The 19793-nt window shown below is 30.8% G+C and overlaps 1 protein-coding gene across 3 annotated transcripts; it reads right to left on the minus strand.

The window, feature by feature from the left end:
* Window positions 1-1332: 1332 nt before the first annotated feature.
* On the minus strand, window positions 1333-17325 carry LOC148603440 (uncharacterized). 3 transcript variants are annotated; one of them, XM_088552560.1, is made up of 3 exons: window positions 17188-17252; window positions 15553-15623; window positions 1333-4184 (listed from the first exon to the last, which is right to left on the minus strand). In XM_088552560.1, exons 2-3 carry the CDS (start codon window positions 15614-15616, stop codon window positions 3883-3885), a joined length of 366 nt encoding a protein of 121 aa, XP_088408686.1. In that variant the 5' UTR covers window positions 15617-15623; window positions 17188-17252; the 3' UTR covers window positions 1333-3882. The 3 variants fall into 3 exon arrangements, with proteins under 3 accessions (XP_088408686.1, XP_088408689.1, XP_088408685.1); XM_088552563.1 differs by lacking the exon at window positions 1333-4184 and adding an exon at window positions 11732-12439 and having other exon boundaries at window positions 17188-17325; XM_088552559.1 differs by lacking the exon at window positions 1333-4184 and adding an exon at window positions 11732-14006 and having other exon boundaries at window positions 17188-17325.
* Between the last annotated feature and the right edge of the window lie 2468 nt (window positions 17326-19793).

The raw sequence follows: 19793 nt of genomic DNA on the forward strand, positions 1-19793 counted from the left end.
GAGTTAAATCTTCGAGTGTTCGTGGCACGAGTGATCATATTTTGGTTATTCATGTTTACCAATTGATTATCCTATTTATTATATATATTTTCTTCATGATTTATCGATATTTTCAACATAATATTAAATTGTGTGACTGGCGAATTGATATCAAAGTTTAGACGTATTGGCGGGAGAAAGTCCGAGAGTGTAAATTATTTCACAGTGTGAATCATTGAAATTTGTTACACTTGGAACATTCAATAAAATACTGTTATCAATATAATAATGTCCTATATTTTAAACGTTTGCAACATAGTGTTAATTTCTGCATGTATTTTTCGAGTTATCGCAAGAAGCAGCGTATATTATGGTAGAGTTGTTTTCTTATTTGTAATTTGTTTGCTACTCGTTGTAGAAGAAACCATTTGTGACAAATATGTGACTAAACCTGTTTTATAAAAACATATATGTTGTGAGGTGGCTCAAATTAAACGTAAATAACAAAGATAAAGAAGTGCACAATAGCCACGCTTATAATGGTAAAAATAAATATAAATAAAATGTAAAAAAAATTTAAAAAATGTTGAAAAAATATATAATAATAAAAAAAACAATGAGCCCAAATTGTCAGTCTTTGAGGAGAAAAAATATCAACTAAAAGGTAAAAAGGAACAACATGTTTTATCCTTACTGTGTCATAATACTCGTTTGTACTATATATTGCCCGTGGTTCTATCAAAGTTATACTTACATCTATAAGGTTTTATTTCTGATGCATATCATTTTTATTTGCCGTTTATACAGTGAAATCTGCCCAAACTGAACCATAAATAATCTGAAATCTAAACCAGATAATTTTGAAGTCACATCATATCAGTTTTATCAAATTATTTTGATACGGAAACCTGACCGCAAACCATAGTGGTGCACCGTGTTGGAAAAGATACTACGTTCCTCGCACGTTAGAGAACACTGGTGTGGTATTCGATAGTGGAAGGAACTTTTGCGCTCCACCACGAGAGACAAAATTGCCTGACCCTACCCATCCCTTCCCTTTCTTTGTAGTGGCAATCAACATTTGTCGTCCCTATTGTCCTTGTGTCCAATCCCTTTTTTCATTTCATCATCATCATTATTTCATGTTCATTTTATCATCAACGTTATGTTCTTTGCTTGAATATAGCTGAAATATTGCTGCTCGATAAACGTTTAGTTTAGACTGTTTCTCTGTGATATGTTTCTCTCTATATTATTGATCTTTGTTACCGTCCTCTGCAAATTGAGTTGGTTCCTTCAATTTAACTTTCTTTGAACTACACCTTAAATTAGGCAAATGTTTAAACAACGAACTACAAATTAACAAGCTGTTTTTTATTGAACAAGTAAGAATCAGAACGACATGATAAATAATACCTGTTTACAATACAATAACAATTTTCTACAATACTTAACAAGGTGAGTTGAATATGTTATTAATGTTTTTTTTTTACATTTGTTCATAACAACAAAATTTACCTTCAATATCAAGCTGGACTTAATAACATTTATTACCTTTTCTATAAAAAATATTGATCTAAAATGGTCGTAAAAAAGCTTTTCAGAATATTTCTTTCAATCTGTCTCGAATATTCCAATAAAAACATAACATATACAAAAACATAAAAATGAATTCTGAGCAAATGGGGAAAATTGTTTAAATAAAATTTCCGAATAGTATCTTTTTTATTCCACTGCTGACTCGTCTCTGCGTTATGTAAATTAATTCAACATCTCGAACATGAGGATATTGTGTAGTGGGTTTGGCTGGCTTCTTTGGTTGTTACTTTGAGTTTGTTTTTGTTCTAGTTTGTGAATCTTATTTAGAATAAGTTTCATGTAGTGTATGAAATTATCCTGGCCACCACCACCTTGCATATTTGGACCCGCTCCAGCTAATCCTAGAGATGCTGAAAAAAAGGAACAAAGCCTCATTAAGCTATAAATAACCCAAGGAAATCATTAGATCACGACACGACGAATAACTCATTTGCATGTAAAGATTAAGCAAAACAACAACAAATGTTTGAAAATACATGTTTGCTTGGGCATATTCAAGAACTTAAAACTACAGTAATTCTCACATGATTAATCTGTAAAAACATTTAAATATTTACCATTAAAAGTTAGCAAATTGGTCGACAGTAGAAGTAGGTGACTCCTTATCCTTTAAGTTTTTAGTTGTTTAAGAAGGTAGACCTAAGTAAGGGACACAAAATCTTGAAGTCAATGATATGTTTGCATCACAGTTAATTTTACCAAAGCCTATAAGGTTCAGATGAAACAGAATGAAATTCATCCAAGTTACTTTGATGCTTACATGATATTGATGTTAAATGCTGAATACAAACGTTCCAATGATTTGAAAGAGTTGTGTCCCTTACCTTAGGTCTACCTCTCTAATTGTAGCGATGTTTTCGTAATGACTGCCAACTCATTTTAGAGAAACAATATTATATTCTTATTAAAGTGTTGTAAAACGTACATTGTTCAGGTGTTCCCCTTATTGTAAATTTTGTCTATGAAGGCTAGAAATAAATAATTGGCGACAGTTAAAATGAAGTTTAAGGTACCCAAGGTAAATGGAAATACAAAAAAAGTATACAGGAGTCATAAGTATAGAAACAATGGCACACCACTGAGTAGTCATCATGATCGAGCCGTCAAATTGTAGTGTTACTCGGATAAAATAAATGTAAATAATTGATCAAAGGAATTATTCTTCTTATTTCATCCTATTTGTTGATCATTCCTTCGGGTAAACAAATGAATACTTCTCTCTTTGATTCTGAATGCATAAAGAAACATATTTTTGTTAACATTAAAGAATAGAGTCGGAATCAGTTTATAAGAACACCATTACATATTATCAGTTGGGGGGGGGTTACTTTGTTATCTTGTTTAAATTAATAAAGAAGTATTAGGTATATATTTTGACCCATTAAAAACTAATTTATAATCCAAAATCTAAAACTAAAACGTTGGACGCCAAAAAAGATGTATTCGAACATATTCATAAGCAACATACTGCTGCATCTGAGGGCATGAAAACAATATACACGTGATTTGACAATCGTTATTCTATGGGATAGGTATGCTAACGGATTATATAAAAGAAAAAATGTATAATGGTAAGAAGAAAAAAATACGAAGACGAAAAAAGAACGAAGTTGAGAAGAAATATGCGATAACAAAATACAACCTAACAAAAACAAAAACAAAACATGACAACAATAACAACAACGATAACAACAATAAACCCATTAAAAAAACAAAGAAACAAAAGAAAAATAGAACATCCTAATTACAAAGGAGTCGATAAACATGAATCAAATTTTCTAACTTCTGTAAAAATCATTTTCACAATATTTTTTTTCTCTTAACAGTGGTTTCGTTTTTTTTTGAAATACGAAAGTTAGAATGCCCACTAATTCCGATATTCCGGCCATGACTTTTTATAACGATAATTTCCTAATATACTATCATAATGTCAACACATTACTGCCACAATATTTCATAGTGAGAGTATTTGAGAGTGGTTCCCAATTTGCAATTTGTGTTTCCTACATCTCAAATATCTCAAACTAGTGGCATCTGTTCTAAATTTTGGCAGATAGTTTGGTTTACTTTATTGTGTTTTCAGTTGTAAAACAGATTAGAACAAATATTGTTTAAAATAAAGGCCACAAGTGAATGATATTCATTTTAAATTAAATCGATTTAGAATTAAGGTTTCATTCCTATTATTTACTAGACAAAGTGCCCACAAAGTAATGAGTTTGAAATTGATCTTTTCTAGGTCAATGATACAGCATTTAAACAACAAATTTGACTAAACCCGAGTTTTATTATTCTGAATTGTGTTCATTTAGACAAATGTTCAAGCAATAAATGATGATGGAGGGAATTTCCTCTTCTGCCGCCTCCTAGTCCACCTAGACCCAATCCGAATAGTCCAACAGGTTGTTCCTGCTTTGGTGGTCGTTGTTGCTTTTCTAACTTATTCAATTTTAATAGAATTAGTTTCATCATTTTCATAAACATTGCATCTGAACCGGAATTTGCAGCACCGGCTCCAGTAGAAGCACTAACGCTCCCACCTATACCACCTCCTGGGTTTCCCATGTTGTTTCCCATTCCCATTCCAAATAAATCCAGACTGTGGCCTACAACCAGAACAAAAATAATTTAAACGGTATGCGTCTATGAAGTTTAATGAATGAATTGTTACACAAAATGTCATAATTGTTTCTTTGTAGTTTAAGCATATTAAAGTGAATCGCCTTGTTCCGCCGTCAATCCATCCGGAATTTCGTCGATTTTTTCGACTCCCAATGGATTGGTTGATAACAAACTTGGTTCTTTACGAGAATGGATATGGTAAATATATAATACAGACAACACATCTATCGGGATGAACAATAGCCAGCTGTATTTTAAATAGATGGGGATAAGCGATTCAATACAACATATGAGCGAATGCCTTTGAAATATGTCGTATAAGTGTGAACATTTCTTGAACGACAAAACGAGCTCCTTCATGTTTTATTTTAGTTACAGTATTTAGGACACATTCAATCATACAAATGTATGTTTTCGTAGGTTTCAAAATATATGGAAATATATTAGTTTTGTGTACATATGCATGTGTCATAAAGACTAAGACAAAATATAAAATTATATCAAAATAGCGACTTCACAATTTTTCTTCATTTCATTTAAAATTTTCCTGCTGCTATTTAAAATTATTAATGAATTTACTTATGTAACGCATGTACTTTTATACTGTTTTAAGCTTTATTTACAGTATTTATGGACACCAGAATAAAGATTGAAAACAATTCATTTATTGGAGTAAAGGAAAAAAACTGTGTGTTGAGATGAGTTATAGTTCTTAATATAAAAAAAAAAAAACGTGTTATCCTTTAATTTAATGTTTACAATACACAGAACAAATATATCAACAAAATTTCCTCCTTAAACCGGAAAGTATATGATTTTAAAACGAACACATATTTAATGTTGATACCCGAATTTATGCATATTTAATAATACTATACTTGTTAGGGAAAGCCTACCATTCTATGGTATCTGGGGGATTGGGAATGGGGGATGGGGAAATGGGATAGTGTATGGGGTGATGGGAATTTTGAAAGGGGAGGTTATCAATTTTGAATGGGTAGGATGGGGAAATTAGCTTTAAGATATTTATTAATATGACAAAATGTATTAAATGTAATTAAAATTAACAGCTAAAATGTTGAAAAAAATTAAATAAAAAATGTGCAATGGGTTAAAATGGGGGAAGGGTATTTTTCTATGGGGAATTGGATGATGGTATATGGTATAAGTAGCAAGTTTATTACACGCACCATTTAAGAGTGTACCGGTTGTAAAGTACGATATAACTCTGGGGCAATAACGCTAACAGTCAGGCAATGATTAGTTATCTGCTCGGAGCTGATAACCATTTTTCAGTTCCTGCTATTGAATAATCGTGCAAAAAATGATATCGTTTGAAATTAGGCAGATGATAATACAATAACATTTATTGAACTTGCAGCGTAGATCAGACAAAATGTAGCATAAATATATAAATGCTTAAACGTGCCTTTGGTCCAAATTTTCCATTATTCCAGTTATGATAAGTGTACTTTAAAAATATATCTTGATATGATTAAAACAGTTTTAGCATCACCATTCATATATCAATTTGTTCAGAGATAAGATGATCAAAATATTTGACAGCTTTCTCTGTTTCATATGGATAAAATTTACCTGTAGAGGAAGAAGTTATAAGCTGGTGAGGCATTATAGATAGATACATAAACTATCTAAATTGGTAGTCGTCCAAAGAAGTAGACGTGGGACGACTTGTCTGCATCCCGAAATTGTAACCTTTATTATTGCACCTAGAGATCCCTTCATGTAACAGTTAAATCAGACCCTTAGTGATTGTTAGGTCAATGGTTGATTTTTGTCAAATGTCTTTATCTTTATGAAGACTCGTTCTCTGTGTCAAGGATCATATGACCGAAAAATGATACAAAATTATAGTTGCAATCCTTATTTCGTTACCCTGGTTGCTTTTCTATCCCGAAGTGTTCGGTCATTTCAGCATCAACAAAACCATAAAGCCAGAACAGTTTCTCTGGATGTTTCTTTCACCAAACTAATATCAGGCCCTCAGTAACTCAAAAATGGGTCACATTTGTATCATTATACCCCGCAAACGGAGTTTTGGAACTAAAGGTTTCACTCTGTCTAACAGTCCGTCTGCTTGTCCGCCACTATTTTGCTATATAATTTTATGAAACTTTGTTGGCTCTAATATAACCACATGGAGATGTGCACGTTGTCAGGAATTTTTTGTTTGGGCAAAAAATGTAAAAATGGCTGATGGACACAAGGGTTTTCAAGAAGTTATGGGCCTGATGCTTTGTCGGCAACTCCTCCTAAACGACTTACAGGATAGGATTGTGAGGAAACTCAATTTCGTGTTAGTTGACAATAGAAATATATGCATATTGTCAGGAATTTATGTTTAAAGTAAATTTGCAGTCATATTCTGTTTTTGTGTTGTCAAAAAAGAAATTGCCCTGATTTCTGTTTGGAGATGGGTGTTTTAGAATTGCAGCGAAATTATGTGTCAAAAGTGTTTCCACACTGGTCCCCAAATGTACACGCCATAACAGGTTGCGGGGGTATTGACCTCGGTAGGGACAATGTCTTGTTAAATTGATAAGCTTTGTAATATTTGAACAGGCTATACTCAATACCCTGGTTTGAGACAGTTTTCATTTTTTGATAAGTGTAAAATGCTACAAAAAATATTTCGTATAACTTGTTAAAAAATCAGAAACATTCCTTAAAAATACCTAATCTAGTAAATCATTGGCAATTTGTATTTGATGAACGGCCTTTTAATGTACACCTTTATATAGTCTTTATTATCAACATTAAACAATTATATGTTAGGAAAAAAAATAATCATAACTAAAAATATCATAATAGAATCACCCAGTGTTTGACGAACAAAGTAAATACCGACAATTGTTATGTGGACGTAAGTATATTTATATAAACAAAATCTATTAAAAATGTTTTAGCATTCATGATTTACTACTTTACAACCTTATACTGAACATCAGCTTTTTTTTTATTATTTTTTTACCTTAAGCATTAATAATTTGGAAAGTTATATCACTTAAATTTTCACTAGGAACGAAAAGTTTTTACAAGGTCTTTTTATAAGTAAAGATGACATAACTAAGGCTTTAAATTGATCTTTGGAACAGAATGAAAGTATTGCTAAGAAATTCATTCACAGGTGTGATTTTGAATTTATACACATGGACTCTGTCTTTCTTTGACTGTTCTATACCCAGCATTAGTAGGGTATTTTGAGTACGAATATAAACACCAATCATGTTTCCAAATGAGTATTACACTAATACCTTATATGAAAAACCTATTCTTGAATGACAAAAAACAAAAATAATACTTTTGTTATGATATGTTTAAGATACAAATTTTATCATGTATTGCTACTTAAATATTAACTGCAGTACAGTGCGATTAAAAGAATGATAGAAATGATATTCTGGTTATAACATGTATACATACAAAGCAATGTTCTCCCCTTGAAGCTTTGGTCTGTAATTCTACTGGTCGAACCATTGTCTTTCCTTTATCCAACGGGATGCCGAAAACACAACGCAACGACAGCTTGTGCAAAACCACCGGTGTTAAACTAGTCTACTTTAACAAGCGCATTCTAAGTATAGCAACATCTGAAGAGTTACACTAGATTTGCATGTGTGCAATCACTTCATTATTTATTAATTCCTTTATTAGCATTATTAGATTCTGCAACGTACAATAAGCTATGCGTGTATTTAAAATATCATGGAAATATCCAAAAAGCCGAACTCAGTTACATTGCAAATTTAGTAGGATAAACCATATAAGAAACTCGCCCAATATAAGCAAACATCTGAACCCCTTCCAAGTAATAAAACAAAACAAAACAAAAAGCAAAAAAAAAAAAAATTAAAAAACAAAATAATAAAAAAGTAAAAATAAAAAATAAATTTATAAATAAAAAAAATAATGATAATAACAAATAATGAAACATTTAGACCATCATTCTGTAGAGACTAGTATATCCACTATACAGCTAAATGATGGTAAAATACTATGATGTCTATTCCTAATATAACATAATCATTACTATTTCTGCAATATGTAGTATGTTAATATCCGTAAGTCATTTTGTTCTTCAACTCTATTTGAAAAAAAAAAATTTGTTAATAGTAAAACGTTAATGCAAAACAATGCTTACATAAACAAACACAAAAGTGAGTTATAATATGAAAGACTGAATGCACCATGTACGATAACAACAAGATCTGACATGACAATTACTGACATGACATTCGGCTTTTCTTAACTTGTCAGATATATATAAGAAAATATGTTCATGTGTTCGCGTCTTCTCATATTTCAGTATGTTCATCTTATTCTTCATGAGCTATGCAGCTGAGTGTATTATATCAATGTCACCCATTACGTTATTCTATGTCACAAATTTCTAGAAGTGAGATATGTAACCATGAAAATCACAGTAACAATGGAAAGAACTAAGATGACAAGTAATCAGAAAGAGAGAGAACTTAGAAATAAAACAGAACGACAATAAAAATATACAAAATTTTGAAGCTCAGATAGCGTGGCTTTGCTGACAAAAACGAGAAAGATTTCATCGACAATAAACCGTTAGAGAGTTTATGCAATTGATAACATAGATTGGGATTAATTGTTAAGATAATTATATTTTTCATTTTTCTTATAAGTTTGAAATAAGAGGACTAAGTGTAATTGAAAATTAATTTGGTATAATTAGTACAATGATTTTGTATAAAAGTATAAATTTAGATTAAGTGCAATTCTCGTCGATCGAAATTGTTGTGGATTAATATGTAGTCAAGGTATTACAGTAACACGTTTGATTGAAATTTAAGATATGGACTTGAATGCGGTTTCCATTATAGCTGGTGTGGATAACATGAAGAATTGATTTGCACTAATATTATAGTTGAGGTTAAAGTGCTTTCATTTTCAATAACATAATAGTTTAGGATTTAGCATAGGTTTTTCACTGAAATTAAAGATTCGGATTTAGTGCCATTCTTAAGTGATACACCGCTAGTGTTTAAAAGGCAATGATTTAACTGGAACTTCAAAGGAAAATTCCAGTTAAATCATTGAGGGGAATATAGGGATACATATGTCTACTTCCCCTTCCTTCCTATATCCATCTCTTATAGGTCACTACTTCTACACCACTGAATGAAAACTAATGAAAATTTCTTAGAATCTTATTTAAATATTCGAGTTATGTTTTAATTTTAGATGGTAAAAAGGTGCATGTTAGCAAATGGGGTAGTGAGGGTATCAATTGTTCTGGGTTTACATCGATATTGAAGTTCTGGATCAAGTGCTATGATTAACAGCTCTGAACGTAGTGCTTTTTAGAGAAATTTTCACTGCAATGCTACCTCTTAAAAGAGCATATTAAGTTTATCAGAATTATAAATACATGTATATTTCTTATACATCTTAACGAAACTTGGAGAAGGAATGTATTTGCTCCAGATTTGAGACAAAATGATTTCATTTAGCTGTACCATAAAAATTAAATTATTGTTCATTTTGTAAAAATGTTACTTATCAATCTAAGTGCTTTTCTTTGACTTGTCACTTTATATTTGAAATTAACTTTAAATTTAATGGGTTTTTTTTCTGAAAAATATTTGAAATAGATATTCATAACCATTATATCAGTCATGTAAAAACTTTAAAAAAAAGACTTTAAGCTGGTTTCTATCAACTGTGTATCATTAAACAAAAATGATTGGCAAATTCGAAAAGAACTGAACTCCTAAAAAATGTTAGTAATATAAGCTTATAATTTAAAGCATAGAGGGTGTACTCTGCTTTACATCTAAGTAAGTGGGTGAGTGGCTACTTTATCTTCGACCTTTACTAAAACAACTGGTCTGTTAAATGTCCGAATTATTTTATCAAATCTTTGTTATGTGTAGAAAATTTGTGAACAAAAAGTGTCATGGTTGAAGGCAAATCATAGTGAAATGTGTTCCTCTGTCATCTGGTGGAACCATTTATTTTCATTATAATATTTGTATCATTTTCAAGTCAGAAGTTTGTGTGCGAAAGCAACATAAAGAAACAATAATGATTGTAAGTGTTCGTGATGTGCTTGACTGAAGGTTTAAACATATGGGTTAAATATGGGATTAAAACGTGACAAAAAACACAACAAAAATAGTTCGTTGTCGTGAAATATTTTTGCTTAAATTTAAACATCACCTTTTATATATATTTTTTAAACCTAAAAGCTCTGTATATGAACAAAGTGCTAGAGTGTAAAGCATATACACTTGTTTTGACAGAAACATTTTTGCTGTTAGTGAACCGTCAATAAGTTGCATAACATGCAACAGCATTTCTGTTCAGCTGTTACAAACGACGGCCTAGAAATGCATTTTTTAAGTTTTGCACTTAATCATACGCTAGTGAAGCCACACGATGGATTCATATATGGCACTAGTTCATTATTAAATCACTAAATTATGAAGCAATATTGTACTTTCTAGCCACCAAATTGTTAGTTACAACCATGTTACGTGCAGTAGATAAAAAAAAACAGTCTGAGCGGAAACTATTCCTGATGCTTTTCTAATAACGTTCTAAAGCTCATAAAAATTGTCAAATCAAGGGTGGAAATAAATCGTAAACATAAACGTCCATTCATTGTGTTTCATTTCTAGCATGTAATGACACATAGATTATTTGGGACATGTTTAATTTGGAAACACCAAATGTTTCATTATGTAACTAAGATATAAGCATTTTCACTATATGCGGTCGTAGGCCACTTATAAGCAGTAGCATTTTTGTACATTTTGAACTGGATAATGAAACGCATGAAGCACACACAAACGTTTCAACGCAAATGGATAGAATTACCACATTTATACAACACTTATATATTGCATTTACGAAAATACATTATATATTTTGTTTTTGCATAATATATTTATTTATGTGCAAGCGATGTGTAGAATTACCACTTTAATTAAGTGCATTAAGTATGAAATGTCTACTTGGGTACTGTAAACGTATCAATCTTCGCTAATTTCGTGGTGGACAAAAACCCGAGATAATATTGTCCGCAAAAAGGATTTTTAACGCCATAAATCACTAATTATCTTTTGAAACCTTGAAAATTGATACTAGCGAATGAGTTCATTTGATAGAGTCCACGAGAATCAGCAGCAGCAAAATTCAATACGTTTACAGTATGTAATTTTCATGTGTTTTCTATGTATAAGGTATTTTTTCAAACCTGTATCTTTTGTTTGGTTTACACATCCATTTGATTGATTTTGTAATATACACACAAGTTTGGATTCAATACTCTTTGTACAAAACACTTATTGACACACACATGGACAGAAAATACAATTGAACCATTGAAATGAATTAATTGTTGAGTTCACTTGGATTGCCCACGGAGAATTTCCATACACTCAGTAAAGAGTGTTCAGCTTCTCAATATACGCTAGGGAATACTATTGATTTCTGCTGATGTCAATGAAAGTTCTGCTGATGTCAATGAAAGTCGTGATTGTAATGGAAAATTTATTTTGTACAGAAACAATTAATGTGCATATATGACATTCAAGATGAGAGTTGGTGAGATTTGTAAACAAGCAGCATATAAACAGCACACATCATTAACAGCAGCTAAGTTCAGACTATAATCACACAGATATATTTACACACTTATATACAATTCTAGCCCCGTTTAGGAAACCAGTGGTATTTTTTTTTTATTTTATTTTTTTTATTATTATTTTTTTTGCAGTATGCAGTTTGTGCTTTACGATGCATTGATTTAAAAAAAAACTGGAAAAATAAAAAAGTAGAACAAAAATAAAGCAAAATTTAAAAAGGGAAAACATGTTAAAAAAGTGAAATAGGATGAAAAGATTAATTTTGGAAAAAAAGAAGTGGTGTATTTCCCCTTATCAAATAACACAACATAATTAAAAACATAAAGGATTTGCAGTTATTTGAAAGTATTTCTCAAGTCATTAAAATATTCCCATTTCATTCATCAACATAAATGGAAGAGCTCCTCTCATGCCCATTCCTTGGCCTAAACCACCTCTCATGAGAGAAGAATACAACATGAAATTTAAAGCATTATCGTTTCCTCCCATCAACATCAGAGGCAACATTCCGCTCATTCCTCTGGATTGTCCCATTCTACTTCTGGCTAACATGGCCAGTTTTGCTCTTTGATCAACCGTCAACTTGTTTGTGGCACTTCCTGAAAGTAGTTGTCGGATACAATTACATAGCCTAGGTCTATGTTTGAAATCCTATAAGCAAAAAACTTAAAGGTTTTTATTTTCTATTGTATGTTTTCAAAGGTATAAGACAAGAAAAGCAAGTGCGTTATGAACAAAGCTTTACACTGAAATGAAGCGAAAAAAGATTGCAAAAGGAAAGAGAAACATATGATGAAGACAAAAAAAAAAAGATTCTAAGTAACTGATGTTGCATTTTATTGTTATTTATGCAGATGTAACATGCACATATGATGATTATTTTGTCAGAGAGGAAAAGGTAATGCGACAGAAAAAGTAGACAGAAATATATGACTACAAGATAATTAGCCGTGTTACTCTAATCTATAATAAGCAGAAGTCATGTAGCTTGTATCAGTCTACTACAAGCAAAGTGATATGAAATGTAAGCAAAGCATACACCAAAAGAACGTTTTATTATTTTCAACTTAAAAACAACAGCACGTGAAAAGCAAACAGCACAATCAACACAAACAGGCCATTTAGTATTCGTGATATAAATAATGAATTATCACATTATCACATTAAATTAATGGTTAAATGTCTCGAAAGGCTAGAGTTCTATTAGTTGAACAATCTGGACAACATAAGGGCATTCATCATGTTTGATCCACCGCCTGCGGCACCACCTGAGGCACCACCAGAAGCTCCACCTCCCATCAACATCATAGCTGGAAGCATGCCTTCTCCCATTCCGCTTTCAGCAAGAAGCATGTATGGTAAAATCTGACCCATTCCACGACCGCCCTTATTTCCCATAAGCATAGAGAGCATCATAGGGTTCATTTTTCCTTTTGACATGGCTAACATTGGCAACAGGGAATTTGGTCCTCCTCTCATGGCCTGTCGTGCTACAGCCTGTTTTCTTGCTTGTGCGGCTGCTGCTTGACCTGTAAGCATTCATTTTGTGTTATAGACACTAAATATAATACAATTGAATACAGTGTGCCCATTTTCCACGTGCTGTTATTTCCATGCAGAATATCAATTTGCTTAACATACACATTTTTATAGTCAATAAATGTTTAATTTCTTGTTCAAAATATATCTTAAAGGATTTTAAATATAAAATTAGCCAAAGGAAAAATATTTGGGAACATAAAAAGCAATGACAAAAAAATTATTTATGTTGTGTAAAAAGACATACAAAAGTTACAAAAGTGCGTCTGAAAATCATGCAAGTTCAGGATTGGGTAGATGGAAGGAACAAAACTGAAAAATACCACATATTGTGAATGTACAAAATACTAAAAATGAGTTATGAAACATATATTTGCAGCATGATATGATCACATAAACGAAATACAAGAAGCTGACAATAAGCAACAAAATCGTCCACATTGCAGTCAAATGATTATGTTGAACAGGCCACGTGACCTCAAAGATTTCCGGTCAGAAGAAGACTCAGAAGCATATTATTTGATCCCATTCCGCCTCTCATGGCTGAATTGACCATTTGATATCTCATCAAGTCTTTTCCAATGTCACTGCCAGACATCAATAGCAATGCCGGTGGTATATTCATTCCTAATAGAGAGATAACGGGATAAAATAATATTATTAGGAAATTTCTCATAAATGTTTAACATATAATTTTATTGTCTCGTTATCCATTTTAATTCGGTTTTCTTCTTCAAAAAATAATATGGATGCCTTTTAAATTCTTTAAAAAAAAATAAATATTGATATAAATCTAGGGACTTAAACTATTTCTATGCGCCGTTTTCTAGTTCTTAAATCGTTCTATAATTCTAGTCATATAAAGGATAATTTATACATCTAAGGTCTAATCCACTATAAAAAGACTACATCATATGAAAAATCAGGAAATTTTATTACACTCCGTATCGCTATCGCATGTTTATCCCTTTTTACTTAATTTCTCAATACTTATTTAAGAAAGAATGCCAAATGCATGAAAGTCAGTAAAAGGTCAAATGGATATTATCTAATGTTAACATTAAATGATATTTTGATCATTTTTGACAGCTTTATCTCCATATTCCCATGATATCTAAACGTCTTTGATCCGTCAATTGTCATGTGAATAAACTATGATGTATATATCCGATGGAAGGTATGATATCTTTTATGGAAATGATGACATTTTATTGGAGTCAAAAAGTGTATATCGAATATATAAAACCATATTCATAGCCAAAGGATACCTGCCATAAACTCAATCTGACAAGTGGTCATAAAAGGATAATATAGATCAACCAATATCGTTAAAAAGTATCATTTGTCAATTGACTTGTTATGAATAATAAAATTACAACAGAGAACAGAATTAAATTACAACAGTCAATACCCCTGCATATTCAAGAGGAGGGATTTTATTACTTCACACTGATCTTGTTTTGTTAATTATATGCATGTTTAATAGTTAAACATAATTGGTCGTTTTATTTGATATTAGTTTATTTTATTTTTTCAAATATAAGTCATAGATTAGTAGTGGAGAAAGTTAGTAAGTTGGGATGCAACGTGCAGAAAGGAGACCATATTTGCTAACGAGAAAAATGTCTGTTTAAACCAAAACAAATGTACATTTGACTAAAGAGCGACAACTTTAAAAAATCTTTTTTTAATCATTATGAACAACTGTATTGACTATCGAAAGTTTTGTGCAAATGTTTGGTCATCCTTATAATTAGTAACTTAGAAAGAAAAAGATGGGCCATTTCATAATTAGAGACAAAATATGGGTAAAGTGTAAAATGTCACTATAATATGATACTTTGATGTACAAGTGTATGTGTCAACACATACATCGGTTGCTAATGTAATGAAGTTGAGCATTTTGAAAAAAAAAACAAAATCGCCAGGATTGACTTTAAACAGAACAAAAAAAAATAGCCCCTTATGAACATATTTATCTGTCGAAAAATGAAAAAAAAGCATCATGAACAAATCATTTAACAGATATCTGTATAGATAAATATCAATAACTTTCTCTTTAAAAAATGAGGTGAAGAACACGGATCAAAACGTAGATTTTCTTGGTTTGGCATCTTGATCTTCATTTGCATAACTAGAATTAGTATTTGTTCTACATATAGCATGTACATACCTTGTGATCGGACATGAGCTACCATCACGCACAACACCAGGGCAACTACGACAAAGGTCTTCATTGTGTCTCTGTAATAAGGAAATATGCAATTTAGACACATAAATATAAAAAAAATTATTTGAAACAGTTAAAAATGTGGTTATTTATAGATATTTGGACACTTCTGATTAAACACTTTTAATAAATAAACTGCGTTATAAATAGGAAAACAAGATATCTTCTTATACACACTTGTTAAGTTCTAAATCTATGTTACATTTGGTAATAATATTCTTTTTTTTTTCTTTTTTTTTTGCTATTCCCTATTAAAACATTGGCCAGATTGATAGTTTATGGCCATTTTATTAAATCATAAATACAAATCTCGTACAGCTGTTTTTAATTAAAGCTTTCCGTACAGATATGACTGAGATCATTACCATTACTCAATGGCAACTTGTTCACATGTTTTGTTAAACGCAGCATTTAATTTAGTTGTTATGACACAACGACATTATTAATGTAAAGCAATTGTCAATGACTTGTGACAATATATTTGACATACATTGTGTTTCAATGTCATACTGTAGATGAGTATTCTATATGTGGAATCGTATTTCGAACTCATCGGGTTTTATCCCTCATCTTTTACACAAATCGAGTCTTAAATATAGAGACACCATATATAGGTACATTAAATGTACAGGTAAATGGCATTGTCTATAATTTGAATAATTCAAATCGTTACCTTATATAAGCATGCCCTTTTTGAACATTTGTTTAAATACACCTGAGTAAAAACACTCATTTAGAATTCTACTGTTTCTCATATTTTGCCATACTGTAGTTTTTGTTTATAATGAACTTATTGCTTTTTTTTTTAGTTATAAGAATAGTTGTAAGAATATATTAAACATGCTTGTTTGGAAAAATATATTTTACTATTGATTGGGGTATACAGCACGTGACATCTTGTGTCATTTTGTCTATTTAAGGTACAATTAACTGTTGTGTAATGTATCATAAGCCAACATTTTCATAATTTTGTCACGAAGCGTAAGTGATGGACATGAAATTGTAATTAAACACGAATCATCGTTAGAAGTGCCACCTTAAATCACGTGATAAATGTAACCTTAAATGAATTATGAATATTTGGTATTACCGTTGACTACATTTGTATATTAGAATTTCAATCATTATTGAATCAAATGAATCAACAGATACAATACATGTATTTACAATGAAATTGTTTCTTCTTATAAAATATTTGTATTTGATCTTATCAACCAAACAAACAACGCAATTACCGTGAACATTTCCAAAAGAAAATATCTAAACATTTTGATCAACTAATTGAATAGTTCCTTGAAATCATTTCTTGGCTTTTTTCTCCCTTTAAGTGTATATCTCCTTTTAACCTAAATAATCAAAGTTGATTCTCGCATTTATAATAAATCATTGCTGTTACTAGGAACGTCGCAATTACTTTTATTCTATTTCACTCCTGTTAAATAATTAAGCTCAATATAAATAAAAAAAAAATCCAAAAATATATATATCGATACAGCTGATTATTCCGATTAGCCGAATTCGTGTCCGGATATTAATATATGCACAATTGTATCCACCTTGAATAAATTGTAAACTTACGTGATCAGAAATTCTTGCAAAAACTCCTTGAAATTGTCCTACTTGTTGTTTGGAGGCAAGCTTCTAGTCTGATATTACCTGGACTACTTCAAGTGGTTATAAAGCGGCGACACTCCGTTTATGCAAATGATGTATAACAATGCATTAAAGTCGCCCATAATTAATGGCCTTACCGTCTTGTAAGAACACTATTGTCTTAGCGACACTCAACATTTGGCCTCAGGGTACGATAGATTCGTGACCTCGTACAATAAAAAATGGACACTGTATTTATCGTGCAAAAACTTAATTTTTGATCAGTTTTTTTCTTTTGTAAATAGTAATTTATATAAAGTATTTATTCCGATATTTACTTTTCGTTGTATTTCAGTAATAAAAATAATAACAAATAACATTTGGAACAATACGTTACATAACAGAGTCTGGACAGAGGTGACTGAATGATTAATTTGCATATTTTAATGTTCACTTTACAATAAACATATATGTATTTTCTGGGTAATTTATATTTTTCCCAGTCATTGTCATATATTATTGCGTAATTGTCAAATAATATACCCTTATAAATGATTTATAAGTTAAACCATAAGACTGTGTGTATATATCATAGTACTTAAAAATGATACATAGTTGTATTAAGTTTGTTAACAATTTAAAACAAATATGACAAAAAAAGTTAAGCCTTAAACAAACTTGAAGATGTATATAAATCCCGATATTTTCGGTCGAACTTTAACAAATGATAATCGCAAAACACCATGATTTCAAAACAATTTCGTTGTTTTAATAGTTTGAAGAAAGTACAAAGCTAGAACTCGAATTTAGGCCATTCTTCCCCTAGATATACAGTTATCTACAAAGGTGTTTAAGTAGTATACATACAATACAAACTGGGTTAAATGGTTAATAACATGTGGTTTCACGAAGTCATATAATGCCTGGCAATAAGCAAACTAGATAGATTTTATATCAAAAACCATCGCCATTAATCATTGAAATAGCAGTTTTATAATACCTATCAAATATATCTTCTTCATTTATGCCGTGCTACTTTTTGTGCATTAATTTGTTAAAGCAAAACTTGACATAGCTCCAAGTGATACTCATTGTATGCTATCTTCGCTCATACAAAACAATAAGGTCATTCAATTAAAACTATTTATTGCATTGGTGCCATATTTTCTCCTTCAGTGCGATAATGATTTGAAGACATTGATTTTATTTTGTCGATTAAAGCAAATGTTTACAGGAAATCTGGATGCAGTTACTTATGCATTGCACATTTGCTACTAAAGCTTGCAAAGACAAACACCGATAAATAACAATTCTTGATATGTATTACTTGTATAAGGTGAACCTCTAATTCAACGGAATATGGTACGATGGGGAATGGGGAATGGGTATTTTGTATTAGGAAATTGATTTATGCAAAAACATTATTTAGGATCCTTGATTTACTTTGGACATATATTCGATTTGTCTATGCTGATATGTAAAGTGTAAAAAAAACGTATGTATGGACAATTATGTACTTAGTGGCAAAATAAACATCACTCTTAAGCAAACATTTAAGTCGGAATCACTTTAAGTAAATAACAAAACAGTTTAAATCTATATTGTCTTTGATATTTTAAGTGATATTTTTCACAAGTAGTCCATAACATCCAGTTTATACAGCATAATAACAATTTCTTTGTACTAAAAACTAGGTCATGGAGGACCTTATGTTTTTAATTAAATGTGTTAATGACAACAGTATCATTATAATTTCCATTATGCCATTCGAATTAGTTTTTTAGATTTTAGGTATGGACATGTTGAACGGGCACATATCAACCGGGGATAATTATAAGTTTGTCAACTACAGTGGTCATTGATTTGATCCGTGTGACCCCAGGGGGTTACATTAACAACCGCTGATTGTTGATTATGTTCGATATGTGTCACTTACATTGTTTATATATATATTAAACTGTCACCATATAATGTAACATGTAATATCCACATACAAAAAAAGATATTTTTTTTTAAAGTATATAGAATTAAGTAACTAATAATAATAATAATTATAATTATAATAAAAACAATATAAATATGAACAATAGCATTGTTATTATATCTATTATCAAAACAATATCAATAATTGACATTGCACAAGCAATACAACTTAGCTTTTTCAGTAAAATGAAATCAGTGTAATTGTTCGAGAGAAACATTTTAGTAACGAAACTGCAAACGATGATAATGGAGTTCTGTAAAATTTCTAACGTCACGTGATTTATCATTGTTTTATATTAAACTTTTTAGAAGATTATGATCGCCACAATTTAATTATAAAACTATTAATATCAAACAATGCCATAGTTCAAATAGCAGTGGAAGGTGTTAAATAAAATATATATTTTTTCAAACGCCTTAAATATAAAGGTAAACTAACTAGGTATTTAATTTTGTTTAGGACTAACATTCATTAACACAATGTCATCATCGTTCTCACTCTTTTTACGTAAATAAAGTTTAGCGCATCTAGACGTTTGGGTAATCTATAAAATCTCCACATTAACCAGTGCCCAGTTTTAAATTCAGAATCACACTTTGACCCATTT

The sequence above is a fragment of the Perna viridis genome, chromosome 11 (assembly GCF_037379345.1).
Source record: "Perna viridis isolate PV_CMFRI_1.1 ecotype Kerala chromosome 11, ASM3737934v1, whole genome shotgun sequence".
Classification (NCBI taxonomy): domain Eukaryota; kingdom Metazoa; phylum Mollusca; class Bivalvia; order Mytilida; family Mytilidae; genus Perna; species Perna viridis.